The sequence below is a fragment of the Rhipicephalus microplus genome, chromosome 6 (genome assembly GCF_043290135.1).
Source record: "Rhipicephalus microplus isolate Deutch F79 chromosome 6, USDA_Rmic, whole genome shotgun sequence".
Lineage (NCBI taxonomy): Eukaryota > Metazoa > Arthropoda > Arachnida > Ixodida > Ixodidae > Rhipicephalus > Rhipicephalus microplus.
Genome location: NC_134705.1, coordinates 159534058 through 159555522, shown reverse-complemented (window position 1 = coordinate 159555522; position 21465 = coordinate 159534058). Strand labels below are relative to the sequence as shown.

Sequence of the window (21465 nt, the reverse complement as noted above, 5' to 3'; positions counted from 1 at the left end):
TAGATACTAATGGTAATGTGATTTAGTTTAATATAAGGTTTACTTATAAGTTTATGGTTTCTTCTGCTGCAAATGATGAGACGAGGACGATACAGGGACTGCAGGACAGGTGCACACCACCTGTCCTGTAGTCTCAGCATTCGCAGTGAAACAAGAAACCATAAACCGTCACTAACTGCCCTGATTTCATCGCTCTGCTAAATGCACTTGTTGGCAACAAAAAAAAAAGATAAGAAAAAGTTTAGAAAGAGGAATGAAAGAGATTTAAGATAAGATTTTGAAGTCATTATGCTTGCTGCATTATGCGGTATGGTTATTTAGGTGGCCCGTCAAAGCTCTGTATGGCTTTGCATGCTTGCCTTGAGTGTGTTCTTATGATAAAATGTGGGCACTGTGGTATTAATATCACTAATATAGTACATTATCAGTGTTGAGGATCTGGTTTTCATCATACCTGCCATTAGGTATGCTGACGCATTCTTGCAACAATGTCATACACTCAAGCCTCCACAGAACAAAGCTGCATCTTGCAAGAAAATAAGTTTGTTACAATCGAAAGTTCAGTATTAATTTTATTTCTAACACTATTCATTTCAAGATCATTCTTCATTTACTTTGTTATAACCTACATTTCCTTATATCCGTGTTTGTTGTATTGAGGTCTGGGTGCAATTGAATTTGGTATTAACAACCACTTTTCATAGTGTGCTACAATGAGATCTTTTCAGGTGTGAATGAGCAAAGTAATGAGCTAACTAATTAGTCACTTAGTTTACATCATAGCTGCCTTCAAGTATACCAACTCGTTCTTTTAACAATGTCATAATCGATTCTGATTTTAACACACCCATTCTCGATAGTGGGCTACACTGGGATGCTTAAAGATGTATGTGGACAAATTAACGAGCTAATCAGGTGATGTGTGCATTCGTCCAGCTGTTGTCCTGATGGCCGTACGGCAGCTACGGGCCCCAGTCTGACGGGCTGCACGTGCCACCACTATCCGCACGGCTGTTGCCCCGATGGGCGAACTCCGGCTCGAGGACCCGAGTACGACGGCTGCACGTGCGCCATGACTGCATACGGCTGCTGCCCCGATGGGGTCACTGCTGCCAGAGGTCGCAAGTTCGAGGGTTGCCCCGATACAACGATGGTCGTTCCCGCCAGGAATGTCAGCGCCAGTAAGCTCCACTTTGATCGCGTTTGTGATGCTGCTCAGATGTGGTGTGTGCACATGCGGTGATGCTGATAAGTATGCACAAAAACAGTACGCACTTAGCCATTGCACGATTTTTCACTGTCTCCAAAAAGCGTGAAGTAGTCCTAAAAGTCATGTAACTCTAAAAGACAAAAATAAAACAAATGCATGTCTTTACTGCCTTCATAGTAGTTCTGAAGGCCTTCCAGTATGTCTGTTAAGTGCTTTGGTGCCTTGACAAACTATCCCCTGACAAAGCGGTTGAACTCCCCTGGTTAAACATCCATTCTATAGGCGTGCATTAAAGGTGCAGGGGAGGGGTTGTGCAAGTTCCGCCCCATACATTTGCTCAATTTTTTTCCTCACATGTTTTTGAAGATACACTAAAACCTCAATACAACGAACATGGATATAATGAAATATCGGTTATGACAAAGTAAATGAAAAATGGTCTTGCAATAGATACACTGTTAGGAGTAACCTTTATAATTAATTTTTGGATATAACAAACCTATTTTTTTGTAAGATGCAACTTCGTTATATTGAAGTTTGAGGATAGTAATTGCAGCCCAACGCCACCGATGTTGAATTCCAAAAACTGTTTGCTTCCTTCCTGTCTTTTCTACATGAAAGTCAGGGACCCAAGGCAAACCATTATGAGAAGAACGTCATTGCTTCATTTAAATTTTTTTCATTTATTGTGAAGCGAGGTGTCCTTTGGAGCTGACTAACGATGGGGGGAGAGAGCACTGTGATGATACTTTGCCACCTCACGCTTCCTAATATGTAACCGTGTGCACGCCTATGGTTTATTCTATAAAGTGTCCTCGTTACAGTGCATGGGTATATTGGTGATTTCTCGTTATAATGAGGCCATATATGACACAGGAGCTCTGTGATTAATTGCAGACCTGTTTATTAAGTTATTGGGGGAAATTGCAGGCTGTTCATGTAATCGCAGTTCGAATGTCGAGGGTTCAACCCCAAATTATCATTCAAATAGGTAGTGTCTGAACTTCTTCGTGCATTTTAAAACTTTTCATGTCTCTAATAAAAACATTCAGAATACCAAAGGATTTACTTGCCAATAATGTTTTATGCAAGCATTTATTTTTAAGCAAGTGAAGGCATTACATAATAATTAGTGGTGGTTTTTTTTTCATTGCTTCTTTGGGAAGGACAAGCAATGTGAGTATATGTGTACATACATGCTTATGTTTTTCAACATGCAATAATAGCCCTGTGATGGTGCCTAGGTAAAACCAGAATACTGTACCATATTTACTCGATTCTACCGCGCCCTCGATTGTAACGCGCACCCAGTTTCCACCGCGAAAAAAAAAAAAAAAACGTAAGACATCGATTGCAACGCGCACCCATTTTTTCTCGCTGGCCCGCATGATCACACCACTCGAAAAAACGACTCCTTTCGAGAGCGTCTTCCATTTAAATATGAGGTACGGGCGAAGCTTGTGCCCATCTGACGTGTAACAGAGCATTGCCGTCACTGTATTTTACCGTGGACCGATGTCAGCACGCGAACTTGCTTCGCCCCTTCTTCTCGACGGTTGTGGTGCCAGGCATGTCGAAGTAAAGAGGCGTCTGATCGGCATTCCCGATTTGCCCAAGCAGGTAGTCGTTGTTGCGCCGCAAGTTTAGGACGAACCTCTGAAAACAGTGAAGCTTTTCATCGTACTCCTCCGCAAAAATTTTCGCATATGCATGTTCCCCTTCGGAGGGAAAAGCCTTTCCTTTTCATAAAGTTAGTTAGCCAGCACCTGCTCGCTGATTGATTGATTTGTGGGGTTTAACGTCCCAAAACCACGATATGATTATGAGAGACGCCGTAGTGGAGGGCTCCGGAAATTTTGACCACCTGGGGTTCTTTAACGTGCACCCAAATCTGAGCGCACGGGCCTACAACATTTCCGCCTCCATCGGAAATGCAGCCGCCGCAGCCGGGATTCGAACCCGCGCCCTGCGGGTCAGCAGCCGAGTACCTTAGCCACTAGACCACCACGGCGGGGCAGCACTTGCTCGCTTTAAACTGGCTCCGCATTAGACCTTTTTCTAAGACTAATTGCATAGCCCGCACTTGGAGCAGTTCTGCCGTCACGGGCCGCTGTGCTGCTCGCTGCTAAAGCACATACTCGCCGAGCAGCTCTTTAATTTGCGGAAACCGACCCTGCTGTGGTCCACTGAAGCCTTTGCGTAAAGCTTTGTTGTCGAAAATCTTCTGCTTTTGTTTACGCCGGTCCCGCACGCACGTTTCGGGAACTCCGAACGACCGCGATGCGGCCTGATTTCCGTTCGTTTCTGCACATGCGATGACTTTTCTTTTAAAAGCGGCATCGTGGTGCACTCGAGTTTTTGGAGTCGGCCATTCCACGCCGTCGATGCTAATGCACTACTAGATGACGAACTCCTCAGCACACATACGAAGTGCCGCACATGAGAAACACATAGGCAGAAATGGACGACGCGCCATGCCGACGCACGTAGGGGGCGGCCATTTTAGATTTGCCGATGGCAATAGATTAGCCATAATTTTTTTGTTCGTGCTCGATTCTAACGCGCATGCGATTTATGAACTCGCTTAACCGGAAAAAAGGTGCGCATTAGATTCGAGTAATTACGGTACTACTGCTTCCTGTTTTTGTTTGTGTCCACTAAAAAGTCACGCATTCAAACCTGCATATAATGAATTATTGCGTATGTCAAATGGTTGTAAAATCTGCTTCAAGTATTGTCATTATATGAAAAATTTCATAGATCTAATTACGAACATATACGTGAACTTTTTTTGTGATCCCCTTCATGTTCAATGTGTCTAAATTCGACTGTACTCTTATGATGATGCCTGCCAACTATTGTTCCTTCTTTGTTTCCTTTAAGGCTACTATGTACTACAACAATCGCCTCTACTACCTCTCTTACTGTTGCTACAGCTGATATTCTTTAGATTCCTTTTCACAGCCTCACATCTCAGTCTGCCATTGTAGGCTGCCATGTGATTCTTAAGCAAGGAAGTTGAGCACTGTTGAATGCATAGTGCACAGTGTTGCATGTTTGCATTGAACATTCATGCACTGTGTTAAATAAGATAACGTTGGAGATAAGGGTGAGATGTGGAGGCAACACGTCCATCTGATCACCTTTGAGGGATTTTATTGAGGTCACCAGAGCCAGGAGAGCCACCAGAGGCATGGAGTCGGTGTCCTCCACCAACTGGACAAGAAAAAGTGACGAAGCTACATGCATGCAGCGGTTGCCTTTGAGTTGTACGCGCTCTGTTTCGTACCAGGACGCTGCTTCCAGCAGCTGATTCTGGTTCTAACACGACCTCCCAAATGGATTGATGGCACTCCCGCTTATCGAAGCGACCTGGTTCCATTTATGTGGCTCGCTGGTTCCAGCACATCCTGCATGGGGGTATTCACGCTTCATACATGTTTTTTTTTTTTCGCTTTATAATATTTTTGCTCGCAAAGTGTGACATCCATCATGGCCGATTAAAATGTGCACATCAACAGTAATGATCAACAGTGCCATTTTTCAGTCAATTTGGGTACCTACAAAATGTCAAAATTTTTCAGGCGTGTGTGGTCTACCTGAAGAGCTTGGCCCCTGCCGCAATTACACGGTCAAGTGGGTCTTCAACGTTGCTGACGGCCGCTGCAGCCGTTTCTGGTACGGCGGATGCGAGGGCAATGAAAACCGGTTCAACTCGGAGGAAGAGTGCGAGGCAATCTGCGTCAAACCCGAAGGACCTGGTGAGTGAATTGAGTTGAGGTGAACTCAAGTACAGTTACTGTACGTAAAGTGTTCGCAAAATGAAACGCGTAAACTTAGGGCTGCGTAATGCGTATATGTTCACTTCCACTATCATCGGCTTGTGTTGTATCAGTATTATAGTCACTCTTAGTGAGATTAGAGTTAACGCCAACCTTAACTGCTAGACACGTATTGACAAGACATGGTAATCTCGAGATTCTGAACATGCCCAATGTTACACCTATGTTTTTGATGTCGCGTTTATCACATGAGCACTGCACACTTGACGACAAAAGTATGTGACATGACATTTGTGAAAAGGCGGACTTCTAACCTAGCTTGTGATCATAACTCCTGCTTAAATGTTTTGACCTTTTGACTCTCATACTTTTTGTGGTCTGTATAGCTATTGATCGAAAGGGTTCTGCTTCTGCTCGCCAGATAATGCATGCTTTTTCTGTACATTTTCTTACTACGGGACTTGGTGGTGTTTAAAGCCACAAAATAAACGCATTTGACATTCTGATTTGCTCCTAAAATCGGTGCACACACTGATGACAGCACCTCACAGCAGTGACTTCTGCATCAGATGTGACCCATTAAGCTATCAGTGTTTATTGGCTGGGAAATATTGCACATACTTGCAATGCATATACGCCATCCTGTTTATTGATATATAAAGGAGACGAAGGTATTATTACGTGGGTACAGCAGTGTTTTTCTCATCCTTCCCATGGTCTCCACACCTTTGGAAGCTCCAACAACCAGTGTTTCATTCAAAGATTGAATAAGTGGCATCTTTCTGCAATCAAGCGTGCGCAAATGAACTTCCATATTTTTAGTCACAATGATAATTCATTTATTTGCGTGCCTCTCAGATGCCTGCCTGCTGCCCAAGGTGGTTGGTCCGTGTGACGGCCAGTACGAGCACTGGTATTTTAACTCGGCCACTCGCACCTGCGAGTCGTTCATGTACGGCGGGTGCCACGGAAACAACAACCGTTTCACCAGCCAACACCTGTGCGAGCAGACGTGCCTGCACCAAGAAACGCTTGGCAAGTGTTTTTCAATGCAGATAAGCAGCTTTACTATTTGTAACTTCAGCTTGCTTTTCTTCTATCTATCATAATGTTGCGATGCATAAAAGCATAACAAAGTACAGTATATAATCTCACCTGTGTACATTCCCACTTGATCCAATTTCTCAGTACCAAAATTTGCTATATTGTTATCAAGTGAAACTGTGTGATGTTTTAGTGAATTTGATTGGTGTGTTTTTTCTGATTTTTGCGTTTCTTCCTGAGTTTTTTGTTCCCAAAAACATATCAACTAGTTTCTACTGTAGTCATGGCTTAGGTGTAAGTGCCCAGGGAAATGCTGAGGTAATTCGGCGATTGATAAAGTGGTCAGGAAATGTGTTTTGCTCATAGATATTTCGTAAGAAAATTGACAAACTCAAATTGTTAGTTTTTTGTGAAAAGTTTCTAATCTTTTAAGCTTGTCCATCGTTCTTGTCTTCTCTTCAGACCCATGCGAACAGTCCGCAGCACCAGGACCGTGCAGGGGTAACTACCCACGTTTCTACTATGACCGGCAAGAGAACCGGTGCAAGCAGTTCACGTATGGTGGTTGCCAGGGCAACGCAAACAACTTCGCCACGGAGGACGAGTGCTCGGAAAGATGTGTCAGGCTTAGTGCACAGGGTGAGTCTGCATGCGGCGAGGATTCATTGTGAACAACTTAGGACAAACATGAAAATACATATTCCTAATTGTTGTGGTGAATATCTACACATCGCTCCATAAAGAAGCCATTTGGAGTATACATAAGTTTTTTTTTGTTTAGTTGGTTTTTCAATGTAATCAAGGGCATGCCTGATGACACCTTCGTTTTAGCAGTAAATCAACAAACACATGAGAGACAACCGGATAAGTGCTTGTCCTTCTGGCTCTCATATGTCTGTCCTTGTAAAGATAAAATGGAAATGTTACTAAGTATACACTAACTAACCCAGCAAGAAGTTTTTAGATGCGAAGCAGCTTAGGGTCGAGCTCCATCCCATGTGCTGCGTGAGCACCTTTACTATGCATGCGCGTCCTCTCCTTCGCTCCCCCGTCTCTCGCCTCGCTAGCCGACACAGGGAGTGTCGGCTAATCTGTGGTTGCTCTTCGCTCTTTCTCCTCTAAGCATCCCCCCCCCAATGTTTACATCACGACAGCGCACCTCCCCCTCTATCTCCTCTCCTGCGCTCCCCTCTCTCTTGCCTTGCAACGCCGACGCAGGCAGCAACTCCTAGCGAACTTCTTGATTTGCAAAAACCAACTGCTTGCGCTGCACAACCGTTCACTGGCCACTTCGTATATATAGGCACTGAGTCTTGACCTCGAAGGTGTCGGTGGGAGATTTCTAATGTGCATTGTTGAACAATATATGTTCGCAATATTAGTGTTAACTAAAAGCGGACTGCGGGTCTCTGTATTCAGTCGGAATCTTCTGTCTCCCATTGCCCATTAGCAGTGAGTGGCATCTTCCTGTAGGAAATACCAGTTTATCACTGCGTGCTTTGCGCCTCTCCAGGTTTCTCTCCTGCGCAACCCCGCCATGAACGCCAGTGTTAACGTTACCACCAGTGTAAGCATTAGCGCCCGCTACTTCGCATCTACACAAAGCTTCCTTTAGTGGGAGGTGGTTAATTTTTTTAAGTTATCATTAAACTTACAAAAGGCCTTTGTTAGAACACTTTGCAAGAAGGGGGAAGAGAGGCATTTGCAAGGGTATCCAGCACACGCAGCGGCCCTTTCACTGCCAGTAAATGATGGGAAAGATTAGTTGTATGTTTATCGTGAAAAGCTGACTTTCGCAGTTCTGAGGGTTGTTTCATACAAGCACGTGTCACTTGAGTGCTGCTAATTTACCTGTGTAGCTTAATGCTAGTAGACAAACAAATATTTGGAAATTTTGTGGGGAGGAGAGCAGCTCTCCCTTGCCTACCCTTCGCCCCGCCGCGGTTGTCTAGTGGCTAAGGTACTCGGCTGCTGACCCGCAGGTCGCGGGTTCGATTCCCGGCTGCGGCGGCTGCATTTCCGATGGAGGCGGAAATGTTGTAGGCCCGTGTGCTCAGATTTGGGTGCACGTTAGAGAACCCCAGGTGGTCGAAATTTCCGGAACCCTCCACTACGGCGTCTCTCATAATCATATGGTGGTTTTGGGACGCTAAACCCCACAAATCAATCATTGCCTACCCTCCCCCTTCTGCATGCCCATGAACTCAACCCTACTACTGCATCCTTTGTCTTGTACAAAGCTGTGAACATTTGCTCTGTCTTCCTTTTGTACATTCACTTATGGTTGAAAATTTCACTCAGACGCATTCCCCCTTCAATGGTTTTTCGTCACAAATGACAGTTCAGAAAATTTTCTGTTAATGTGACAAAGTTGGCTGAAGTATGACGCTAAGGGTCACACTCGTGGAATGGCAGCTACTAGTTTATTGAACAGGTGCTTGGACTCGTAGTTCTAGTAGACTTGACTTGGTCAGACCAATGTCACATTGCAGCTCTTTTTTTTTTCCAAGAAAGTGTGCTCTATAGCTTCTTCCAACTACTATATGCAACAGAGTATGTTGTATGCGATGATCCTAATGATGCCAACGATAATTTTGTGACTGGATTCCTTTGCTGTATTTATTCACATATGACAAGCACTGATCACAACGTTGACTTGTCTTGGCTGTTAAGGTAATCAGTGATAATTAAAGGTAACAAAAATACATTTTGCCACTAAATCAGCCTTCTCTTTAGCATTACGTGTGTGTATGTTTGACAAAATGTGTATAGTTTGTGTGAAGTTTACTGTACTTATTTGCTTAATACAAGCACTGCATAATGTCGGCTAAGACATGCTTGGTGTCAGCTAACCATGAAAACTGTTGGCTCTCCACTGCTACAAAGGTGCTATTGTCTTCATTCATTCCCAATAGAATAGCTTGGTTGTCCATCTTTTCTCTTCACTGGCACGAGCACCCAGTAACACTCTGTTTTTCTTTTTCAAGCACGTCTGGTAGAGAGCTTCCAGTTTTCCGAGTATTCCAAAAGGTTTTCAAAAATAGAAAACTGATACGAAATCGATGGCTGTGATTCAAGTTAAAAATTATGTTAGATACCTATCATATCAAAGCATAGGCTTGTGTAAGATAAGGGCCAATTGACTTCCAGGAAAAACAGTGAAAATTAACTGGATTAGTTTACTGAAAGAGCACATGGTATTCTTGTGAGCAGCTGGGATCGTAGCACCACCTGGAGGAGCAGATCTCAACCATGCGCTTCCTTTTGTGTGGCCTCTGTGATTTGCTCCAGCAACGTGATGAAATACTAAGGTAACCCAAGGAGTGCACTCAGCCCTCATTATAACAGAGTTGCATTTTACACAAAAATAAGTTTGTTATATCTAAAAAGTTCATTATAGAGGTTATTTCTAACACTGTATCTATCCAAAGAATACTTTTCATTCACTTCATTATAACTAATATTTCGTTATATCCATGTTTGTTATATTGAGGTTTGAGAGTATTGCAAGGTTATTCTTCATTAACTTCGGTATGACCGATATTTTGTTATATCTAGATTCGTTATATCAAGGTTTGAGTATAGAATGATGCACAAACGTTGACATGTGAATGCTGTACAGACACCTCTGTCAAGGTGTGGGGATCAGCTCCAGACTCCTCTGTTTGATTTGCGCAGAGATATGCATCTTGGCCAAGGAGGAAGGCCAGTGCCTGTCGGCAGACCGCAAGTGGTACTACGACTACGTAGAAGGGCGCTGCAAGGAGTTTGTCTACACGGGTTGCCAGGGCAACCGCAACCGCTTCAACACGCTTGACCAGTGTGAGCGCATGTGCAACTCTACCAGAGTCGCCGGTGAGTTATGTACGGGGCTTCACTCTTTCCGAGGGAAATTTCAAGAGAAATCATGTACACCAAGAGGGAAGCAATAATTTAGGTCGGTGTATGTAATTGAAGAGTCTGGGGATTTCATGGTCGCTGTAAGGACAGGACTGGGTTGGTTGACAAAACTAGGAAGAGACATTTTCCCTGCAGTGGGTGCAGTAAGGGTAATTATGATGATTTATATAAAAATTAAAATGTTCCTCACTGTCATCTAGGTGAGCTGACACAAAAGTACCTTCATTATGTTCAGTAAGCATGATTTGTTGCATGACGATCTCAGTGAGAAGCGTTTTAAGATATTGTTGTTGGCATGACTACACCCACTGCTGGGTATAAGCCACTCCCATGATCTGCCAATCAATCTGGTCCTGTGCTTGCTACTGCCTCGTTGTACATCCGAAGACTTCTTAATCTCATAAGTCCTGCTGACTTTCTGTTTTTCTTCCTTGCATGCTTGCCTTCTCTGGGAATCCAGTCAATTACCCTTAATGACCAGCAGTTGCCCTGCCTTTGTGCCCGGTCCATGTCCTTTTCTTCTTGATTGCAACTATGATAGCCTTGACCCCGGTTTGTTCCCTGACCCCCTCTGCACTCTTCCTGTCCCTTGAGGTTACACTGATCATTTTCCTTTTCATCTCTCACTGTGTCGTTCTCAATTTAGTAAGTTAAACCTTCTTTGTATAACTCGAGGTTTCTGCTTTGTACAGGTAATATACAGCTGTTATATATCTTTCTCTTGAGGAATAGGGGTAAGCTAAATTACTATTCATGATTTAAGAATGCTTGCCAAATGTGATCCACTCCATCTCTATTGTTCTAGTTATTTCATTTTCAGGGTTCAGATCCACGGTTACCACCTCTCCTATGTCGACGCATTCTTTTAGAACATGTAGTGTCTCGCTGCCTATCCCAGTGCTGTTCTGTTCTGAGACTGTTGCACATTACCTTAATTTTATGCACATTAATTTTCGGACCTACTCAGCTGCTTTCCTTTCCAATTCAGTAATCATGAGTAGTAATTCATGCCCTGAATTACTTATTGATGCAATGTCATCAGGGAATCACACCTTATTAAGGTACTCTCCATTAACTCTTATTTCCGGCTCTTCTCCATCCAGGGCCCTGAAAACCTCTTGTAAGCACGCAGTGAATACCATTGAGAAGATTGTGCCTCTAGCCTCACACACTCCTTTATTGATGTTCTGTCACTTTCTTCAAATATTCCTATGGTGGCTGTGAATCTACTGTACGTTTCTTCTAGTATACCGTAATTACTCGAATCTAACGCGCACCTTTTTTCCAGTTAAGCCAGTTCATAAATCGCATGCGCGTTAGAATCGAGTACGAACAAAAAAATTACGGCCAATCTATTGCCATCGGCAAATCCAAAATGGCCGCCCCCTACGTGCGTCGGCATGGCGCGTCGGCCATTTCTGCCTATGTGTTTCCCATGTGCGGCACTTCGTACGTGTGCTGAGGAGTTCATCATCTAGTAGCGCATTAGCATCGACGGCGTGGAAGGGCCGACTCCAAAAACTCGAGCGCACCACGATGCCGCTTTTAAAACAAAAGTCATCGCGTGTGCAGAAACGGACGGAAATCGGGCCGCATCGCGGTCGTTCGGAGTTCCCGAAACGTGCGTGCGGGATCGGCGGAAACAAAAGCAGAAGATTGTCGACAGCAAAGCTTCACGCAAAGGCTTCAGTGGACCACAGCAGGGTCGGTTTCCGCAAATTAAAGAGCTGCTCGGCGAGTATGTGCTTGAGCAGCGAGCGGCACAGCGGCCCGTGACGATAGAACTGCTCCAAGTGCGGGCTATGCAATTAGTCTTAGAAAAAGGTCTAATGTGGAGCCAGTTTAAAACCAGCAGGTGCAGGCTAACTAACTTTATGAAGAGGAAAGGCTTTTCCCTCCGAAGGGGAACATGCCTATGCGAAAAGTTTCGCGGTGGAGTACGATGAAAAGCTTCACAGTTTTCAGAGGTTCGTCCTAAACTTGCGGCGCAACAACGGCTACCTGCTTGGGCTAATCGGGAATGCCGATCAGACGCCTCTTTACTTCGACATGCCTGGCACCACAACCGTCAAGAAGAAGGGGGCGAAGCAAGTTTGCGTGCTGACATCGGTCCACGGTAAAACTACAGTGACGGCAATGCTCTGTTACACGTCAGATGGGCACAAGCTTCGCCCGTACTTCATATTTAAATGGAAGACGCTCCCGAAAGGACTCGTTTTTTCGAGTGGTGTGATCGTGCGGGCCAGCGAGAAAAATGGGTGCGTGTTGCAATCGATGTCTTACTTTTTTTTTTTTTTCGCGGTGGAAATCGGGTGCGCGTTACAATCGAGGGCGCGGTAGAATCGAGTAAATACGGTATTTATAGTATCTGTTTATCATATATCTAAAGATATGTTGCTCCTTTAAATCCATTGCAGAGGTTACATATAGTTCAAATGACATTTTTTGCTATTTTTTTTAAATATTGAGGGATATGTGGGGATGTGTCGAGATGTGAAACACCTGAATTTATTTTTACTAAGGGCTTGCCACAAATGAAATGATCGCTCCAACCCTCTTCATAAGCATTGCAGATTCGTAAGCGTCGCAAAATATACTAGGTTTGAAAACTACAGAATAAAAACTTTTAGTCTAGAGTGGCCACTGTATTGCCAGTATTTTGTGGTTTTCATAATTTCCTCTTTGGTCACTTTTGGTAAACCTTTGTTGATCAAGTTTGTATGTTGCATTGTGAAACTCACCTGCCTGCTTCTCTGATGCCATAAGGCCTTGGGAATAAAAAGTAATTGTAAAGCAAAATAAATTGTGCATGCAGAAGATAATGAAGAATCAAGTTATCCATTGTTTTTTGGTCTTTCCTGCAGTGTCACGCGAAATCTGTGCCCTGCCGAAGGAAGAGGGTCCGTGTCGGGCGGCCATCTTGCACTGGCACTACAACATGGCGGCCGGACGGTGCGAGCAGTTCTACTATGGCGGCTGTCAGGGCAACGCCAACCGGTTCGAGTCGAGGCTTGACTGCGAGCGTGCCTGCCTCGCTACCGGTAAAAAGCACTCTGACGATGTTCATAAGGATGTTGAGCATGTCATGCACATTCTATGCCTAGCCTTGGCAACATACTGCATGCACAGATGCATGTATACTTACATTTATGCATCTGAGCAGTGTATTCTTAATTGTTTACCTCCCTCTCTTGAAAACGGCTTAGGCACTATTGGCCCAGGAATCCTTACCTCTTGCTGCGTTTGATAAAGAAAAATTTCTGGTTCCTGTGCAATTAAGATAATGAAGCTCCACCGTACCTATTTCATGTTCAAGTGCATGGCATGAATGATTACTGTATTTTCTCACACATGACTTATCGCTAATTATAACACACTCTTCAGGCCACAAACAAGGGCAAAGTAATATTTCATACAACAAAAGCTCCCACGCACTGACGTGAAGCTGCCTTTTTTGCATTACAATTAAGCCGTGCCATGAAAGCAACTTGCATGCCGGAAATAACGGGTGATTTGCACTTTGATTTTAGCTCCGAATTTGCTGTATATATTTCAGGCGAGTATAAGTGTGAAAGTGCTGCATACTGTTGTGTGTTCAACAGTGATTTTAGCACTGCTACTGTGCTGTCTCATAGTCATGACGGTGAAGAAGGCAACAGTTGGGCTGTTAAAGGCGAAATGCTTTATTGTGCAAACTCGTGCCCAAGAAATGAAGAGCCAAAGTGCAAGCAGTAGACGCTTTAACACTGACAGTGGTATTCGCAGGTGTTGGCCGTCAGTATACTCTATGGTTGGTGGATTGTGTCATTTTTTACATGTAGGGGATCAAACTTTCCGGAATTTTCGCTCATGCTTGCGTAAGATCGCAAATAAACTTGCGCGTCCTGCTCGTAATCACAGCAGAACAATCTGAAACAGTCGTGGAAGCCTCCCAAACATCACTGCATGGCCTATTATGAGCTGTTCAACGGGTTTTGTGAGTGAAACCGAATCACATAAAAAAAAACTCGCTGAGTTCCTAATGCATTTAGTAGTTAAAACCATAGAGTTTCCTAAAATTAACTAGAGGAGACTCTGGCGCTGCAATCGTTCAGCGACCATGGGAATGATGGGTAGTACAAGGATTTGCCTAGTCTTCGTACTTGCATGTGGGGAATCGTACTTGCGGCTTCGATTGTTGCAGGTTTCAATTTCATTTTGATGGAAAGGACAAACGCTTTTGAACTTCGTGACCCGATTCTAAATGGTAAGCCTAGAAGAATAAGGTGGTGAAGTGCAATCGCTGAACATTTGCTGATTTTTATTTCGTGAGAAAACAGCCCCAAGCCACACGAACACACACGGAGCCAAAAGCAGGCCAGAAGTACGAAGATTAGACATGCTATATATCTTTTACCCATCATTCTCATGCTCGCTGAAGTGCTGTGTGTTGCAGCTTCCATAGACACTGGCGCCAGAGCTCCCTCTAGTGTATATGAAGGAAACTCTATGGCTAGAACGACTTGAAGACAACAGCCATCTTCTCTTTCTTCTCTGTTACTGTATTGGTTCTCCCTTTTCGAAGATGTTTCTGCACCTAAGGTGGTTTTCCATTGCCTCTAAGATTGGAGACACTGAACGCTTTTTGCACTCTATCTGGTTTTGCATGGCCTCCCTGATCAGCACACCTTTGACCAAGCGTTGATGTCATTTGACGATGTCATCATGCAATGCCACATTATGTGACGTCATAATGAAGCCACAACTTCTCATTATCTGTGATGTCATAATGATGTCATGACGTAGTGATATTTTGCATCCCTTGTTTGGCAGAAATAAGGGCAGGTCACGATGTGCAGCACCACTGCAGTAGGTTGCCACTTTTTTATTGCTATGCGCTTTCACAAAACTTCATGACAGAGTTTTCTGTGGGTTCATGAACAGTGTCGAACTGCAGGTCGAAACATCTGCCTGCTGCCGCAAGAGGCCGGAAACTGCGTGGAGTTCCGCGAGCGATGGTACTACAATGCTGAGGAAGGTCGCTGTCACCGTTTTTATTACGGGGGCTGTGATGGAAACGAGAATAACTTTGCCTCGCACCTGGAGTGCCAACAGATGTGCAGACAACCTGCCCCAACAGACGAGCCTGAGGAAGAGTTCAGGCAGGGTGAGAGAACTGCGATGAAGCCTTTTTGCTCTAAAAAAACAAAACATGTTGTAAAATAGAAGTGTTATGGTCGTTTATAACATAGGAAAAAAAAGAATATCATCTCTACCCATTGCCACTGCTGTCATTCCCGCAGAGAATTTGTATAAATTTTCTATTCAATAGCATTTGCACATTTTCGTTTTTGAATGTTTCAGACCATGCAGACACACGTTTGTGTTCTGGTTTAAGGTGAGGAACTTGAATGTCCTGGTAAATTTTGTTAGAGATTCTGACATCGCTGATCAGCTGAATATAGTTGCTAAGAGCCTATTATGTCATAAATAATTTTTCCTTTAGCAAGCTTGTGAAGCACCCACTATGCGCCAGTAAGACGCCATGTGCACTTGTCAAACGGCACACTTTGTAATGGATGGGCAGCTTTCGCAATTACCTTATTCTGATGCCGGGTTTGATTTGAAGATTCCTCCATGAGATATTACATGTGTGAAAGAGACTCCACCCACTGCATGACATACTTATAGGGTTTTTTACGAAGCAGCTTCAAGCAGTGTCATGGCTCAAAGGTAAAACACCAGCTTGCCACTCAGGCCTGGGTCCAATTCTCACTTGGACCGAAATTTTTTTATTAGTATTTCATTATTTGTGTCTATCTCAAAGTTTTTTCTCACTAACAGCACTTTTTTTAGTCACTTTTTTTAGTCACTCATTTTTAGTTCACCACCAAGAACGCCAATGCTGACAGCAGCATTTCTCCAACACGAGCTCTTTAACGCTATTGTGTTAATAATTTGTCATATGTGGGTCAAGCTGTAACATCTGATATACACTGTTCGAGCTATCTGAGTTCAATTTATTCAACCAAATTTCCATTTGCTTCAAGCCTGAAATTTATTATTACTTACATATCTTTGTGATAAAGAGTTTTGGTATGTTACAGAAGTACAGTACAGAAATACGGTAAGGTAAGACAGTACGTCAATGTTCCTTTTCCACCGCTCTTTGTACTTTTGCTCCTCCCGATTTCAGTGACTGCCTGTCACCCGACAGATGTCTCATTAACAATGCATAGACTGACAGGCAACAACGTGGCATGACAACCCCACAGTAATTTTTTAAAAAGCTTTTGTGCTGTTGTGTTGCCTTCGCCACCAAAAGGTCCCTCACTGGGAAAGTGGGAGCGGTAGCGTATTTGCGTACCGTATTCTCGTAACACGCTAAAGGTCTCTAACGAGGCCTATCCTGAAACCCGTGCAGAGTTCTGCTTCATGCCTCACGAAGCGGGACCCTGCACCAACATGGAGGTGCGCTGGTTCTACGACAAGCAAGATGGCGTGTGCCGAGAGTTCTACTACGGCGGCTGCCTTGGAAACCGAAACCGCTTCCGATCCCGCCGAGACTGCGAGGAACGGTGCTTCAGTTCTCAAGGTACGTGACATCGAGAGGCCCTTCTATAGTTTTGGTTGCTGTTAAGACTCTCTGCAATGGAATTCAGAATAACTCTTTAGGCAAGTTGGTGTTTGTGCAAAAACTTGAATGAAAATGGCCAGAGAATCAAAAGCAGTGCCTCTCTTTCTTTTCTATTGCTGCATTGACCGTTTTTGTTCATTTTCAAGTTTTCTCGCTGCTAGGATCATTCTTCACTGCAGTGAAACCGAGATGAGAAGACCTCACTTGGCTATGAAAATGTCGTGAACTGTAGTTATTCCACAAACCAGTAGTACATTACTTCGATCACCTAGCTGAGAAACAGTTGATCCATAGCCGTCTCATGCATATTGTCTTGCATTGATGGTTGGTGTACCTTATTGCAATTTAGAATTCACTGTGGCTAATCCATTCCTAGAACCATTAAAACTCTAACCACATCTGTGCCTCTATCACTGCCATCTCTGACTCTAATAACTGGAAGGCAGCTACTGAAATTCACTATATCTGTCCTTGTACAGTCGAATCTCAATAATTCGAACTCGCAGGGGCCCGAAAATTTGTTCGAATTAAAAGAAGTGTGATTTAATGAAAGCTAAATGAACGGAGGGCTCTCCATGCAGTGGCGCATGTGCGTTGAGCTAATACACGAGGGGGAAGTTTCAGAAGACTTACATTTATTCACAAATCACAGGACATCTGTGATGCGCATCTGCACACGTTTGCCTTGCAGTGAGTCAATCAATTTCGCACGCAGCTTGCAAAGCATTTCTACTTCGGCTTCAGCATTCTCCTGGCAAGAGAAGTTGCGCGCGGAAATGTCCAGCGCCGACACTTTGTAAAGACGACAACAACGACTGCGCAGCTAAGCTTTTCTGCTGCGCAGCCGCAGCGTGGCCAGCACGTGCGGAGAAAGGAGGAGCGTCTCCACATGGAGAGAAGCAGATCGGCAATTGAGAGAAAACCAACTCTCCACGGCAACCTTTTTTTTTTGCTCTCTTCGCACGGGTGGTTGTGAGGAGAAGGGTTACGTGGCAGGGATGGGAAAGGGGGAAGCATGGCACAGGCGCGTGAGACCCCCCCCCTCTAGGCACAGAGCCGTGCTCCCGCAAGGGGCAAGGGCTGCAGCAGATAGTGCCTTTTCCCTTTCCTTCAACCTCACATTCATTTAACGCAGCAACAGCTTTCTTTTTTTTCCTCTCTCTGTTCACGTGCGGTGTTGGAAGGAGAAAAGTCTTTACGTGGCAGGGACGAAAAAAGGAGAAGCGTGACACGGGTGTGTCGCAGACCAGCATTTGGAATAGAGCAAACACTCCACCACAGTATGGTGGCTAGTCACCATAACCGCAGCCTTTTCTTTCCTTTTCATTTCCTTCACGTGCAGCGTTGAGGTGTTGTAAGTGCCGCCGCAGGTTTGGGCAAGGTGCTAAGAGCATTTTTGGAGGGCGGTATGTTCCAATTAACCGTTGCAAGTGCTTGTGCATTTGAATACACATAGCTTTGATGGGACCTCATCGTAAGTTTGAATTAACCGGAAGTTCGAATTAAGAGTGTTTGAATTAATGAGATTCGACTGTATATGAGAGCATATATGTACCTTACTTTCATGTAAGGGTTCGTACCAAAATTACAGAGCAGTACGACACGATCTGAAGATAGCCGAAATGAAAACACGCTGGAACTCAGTATGAATTGTAATAGGGTCGCCATGGTTATAGGAGCTGCAAAGGAGTGTAACATAACTTCTGTAAGTGCAAAATACGCGTGAGACGAATGAAGTACAAAGGATAAGCACTTTGATTTGGATTCCCATTGGCTGGCGTTACACTGTTACACCAGCAAATGTGAAATTGATATTCGTGACACCGGTAGTCGAAACAGTTCTTACGTCGCTCATTGTTCTCCATTTCAGCGCCACTGTGCAGCGTTGGCACTGCTTCGACCACGCGAGTGACACGTTGAAACTCGTAGTGGGCCCAACTTGGCTGGCACTACTTTTGCCCTAGTTTGTCATATTTCAACTCGTTCAGACTGTACATAATAAACATTACTCGCCTTTGTTGCAGAGCACTTTCGAGCGATTGCGCTTCACTGTTCCGCTGTGCTTGCTTCCAGTAGTTTTTCTCAACCGCTTTTGTTGTTTGAACGCATGCAGATGTGTGCACGCTGCCGAAAGTGCAAGGACCGTGCAGTGGCACGTTCATCCAGTGGTTCTACGACACCGAGACAGACCGGTGCCACGAGTTTACGTATGGAGGTTGCCAGGGCAATGCCAACCGCTTTAACGACCGTGAGGCATGCGAGAAGAAATGCCGCAAGGGGGCGCCGCTGCCCGTTGAGCGCCCCACGCCGCCTGGTGAGTGTTTAAGATTGTTGGACCGGGGCCGTGCACGTCGATGGCGCAGAAGGAAATGAAGGCTTTGCTACCCTACCTCGAATTGACGTGTCTTTGTGACAAAGCGCAGGCTCTATGTGCTCTCTCTCTTCCTATCAGTCTTTCCTTACGTGTCACTTTTCCTGTACGATGTGCAGTGTAACAAACTTGACATGTATCTGGGTTACTTCTCTGCTCTTTTTGGTTCTTTCTGCTCTCTGTGGTATGGTATATAGCTGTGGAAAATCTGAAGAGACCATCCATTTCGATGATGACAATCAAATGATGCAAAATAAAGATGAAAAGGACAAGATCTCGTGACACCTTAAAGAACAGATTGAAAGCTGCAAAGAGCGCAATATTTTTGCATTCATTCAAATGAAACATGAGTTTGTAAAGTAAAGGCATGTCTCAAATTTTCATTAAAAAACACAGCTTGATTACAAAAGATAATCTGTGATGAGCTGTTCTTTGCTGCATGAAAATACTTTTCCGTAGTACCTTTCTTTTGCAACAAAAAAACGTGCACGATGTGTACTTCATAAACTTAAAAGTATTTGGGTGAAGTTATTCATTACTGCATCTGTTGTGTTTCTTAGAAGCCTCTTCTTGGTTTCACAGCCAGCTTATTATAAAGATTAGAGACTAAGAACTCATTCCCATGCAAATTAAACTGTGCTTGATGTCATGGCTCAGTGTAAGCGATGATGATCTTGGCTCTTTGAGAATCAAGCATTCAAATCGGCCTCTAGATGGTTATGGGCACAGCACAGCCGAGTTAGACCTGCACTGTGCCGATCAATTGATCAATCAGTCAACCAATCTGTAGGGAAGAGCGACCTGTGCCTCAACATCATCGCTACTGGCGTGGGCTTGTAGTTGTTGTGCGTGGCCAAGTGCTTTTGATTGCTGCCTGTTTACCTGAGTCTTTTGCTAATAAGCCTCTTAGCAAGTGCTTTGACATGAATCAATCGATCGATCAATCAATCAATCAATTTTTTTGTTTTGTAGATGTGTGCACCCTTCCCAAACAGCCTGGGCCATGCTATGGCTTACTGATGATGTGGTACTTCGACACTGCAACTCGCGAGTGCCGCAACTTTACCTATGGAGGCTGTGAGGGCAACGACAATCGGTTTGAATCCCTAGAGCTTTGTAAACAACGCTGTGCCCACATAGTAGCGCCAGCAGGTGAGACATTTTTATTGCCTTGTCTCAGACTTTTTTTGGAATAGGAGAGCTACGAGCACTATTGTGTCGTAAGCACTCGAGTGTGAAGAGCACTATAGTGTGAAGTGCACACGAATGTCATTAGCGGTCAAGCATCAGGAACACTCAAGTGCCACAAGAGCAATAGTGTCACAAGTAGTCAAGGGTCAAAAGTACTATAGCATGATATGTTCACAAATGTCACAAATGCTCAGGCATCACAAGCACTCGAGTGTCATGAGCGCTGAAGTGTCAAAAACACTCATGTGACAGTAGTGTAGTGACTGCAATGAGAGTATCATGACCAGCAGTTGCTGATTTGTTTGTTTATGCTTTATTGAAAAGTAGAGCTGGAAAAAATAAGGCAGATCCTTGCCTACTTTATGTCAACAATAGGAGACATTTTTCCAACAGTGGGAGGTCCTCTAAACCTGCAGCGACACCTTGCTGAATCAGTGTAATATGGCGTTTATATGGACCCAGAAACGCCTCTGCTGATTTTTATACACATCGGTTGCAATGCAAGTGCAATGCATTGGTTGTTTAATTGATAGACCGATTTGATTGCTGTGGTTAAAGTGTGTAATTTATTACGAGGCTTTCAATATGCACGTTGTTCAAGACCGCGGTGCACTGCCAGACTGAGTTTTCAGCCGCGGCGGCAATGGTGATCTAGCATCGCTCTACGACTTCATTCTAGTGACCGAATCGATTTTCATGACGTTTGTACTGGCTCTTAAAATCCGAACATACAGATTTGTTTTGGCGCTTGGTTGTGCAGAGCTCAGTGAAACAAACGGGATGCTTGCTTTCTACAATCTATGGCGCACAGATAGTGTCTTGCGGAAGACGAAGCTTAGTGCCTGGCTTCTCGGTGAAGAACTTGCACAGGATAAAGAACTTGCAGAGGAAAAGCACGACTTTGGAGGAGAGGAACTGTTAATCACCTTTGCTTTCCTTGACTCAAGCTTCACTTGAAGTGCAGTGCAAATAATTAAGTGCAGCTGTAACCTGACTAAATACATTACTTGGAAAAAAACAAAAGAAAGCTCTGGGAGCCTTGTAGGGGTTGCAATCGAACCTTAGTTTACAAATTTTATTTTACTGGTGAATGAAGTGCACTGACTATTTTCTTACCTTGTTAGTGTCTATGGTAGAGAAGGGACTAGGAAGAAATAAAGCACTCTTGCGTCATTCCTCTCATAATTTGTAAAAAAAAAACACAAAAAAAACAGGAATTCAAGGATCTGTTTGATAAGTCATTGAAGATTTCCAGGGCTCTGATAAAGCATTAATTTATTTCAGAAATGTTGTTCGTGGTGTGCAATATGATTCAACATGTTAAGCTGAATGGCCCTAAAAGGCTGACACT

General features: G+C 44.1%; 1 protein-coding gene across 2 annotated transcripts in view; it reads left to right on the top strand.

The window, feature by feature from the left end:
* LOC119167246 (papilin) overlaps positions 1 to 21465 on the top strand; it is a 213790-nt gene that overhangs the window by 168183 nt on the left and 24142 nt on the right. For both annotated transcript variants that reach the window (XM_037418696.2, XM_037418695.2), the window contains exons 23-32: positions 937 to 1181; positions 4795 to 4971; positions 5851 to 6027; positions 6499 to 6675; positions 9715 to 9891; positions 12801 to 12977; positions 14873 to 15082; positions 16340 to 16510; positions 18666 to 18866; positions 19896 to 20075. In XM_037418696.2, the coding sequence (XP_037274593.2) occupies positions 937 to 1181; positions 4795 to 4971; positions 5851 to 6027; positions 6499 to 6675; positions 9715 to 9891; positions 12801 to 12977; positions 14873 to 15082; positions 16340 to 16510; positions 18666 to 18866; positions 19896 to 20075 (1892 nt within the window). The remainder of the gene's footprint in view (positions 1 to 936; positions 1182 to 4794; positions 4972 to 5850; positions 6028 to 6498; positions 6676 to 9714; positions 9892 to 12800; positions 12978 to 14872; positions 15083 to 16339; positions 16511 to 18665; positions 18867 to 19895; positions 20076 to 21465) is intronic.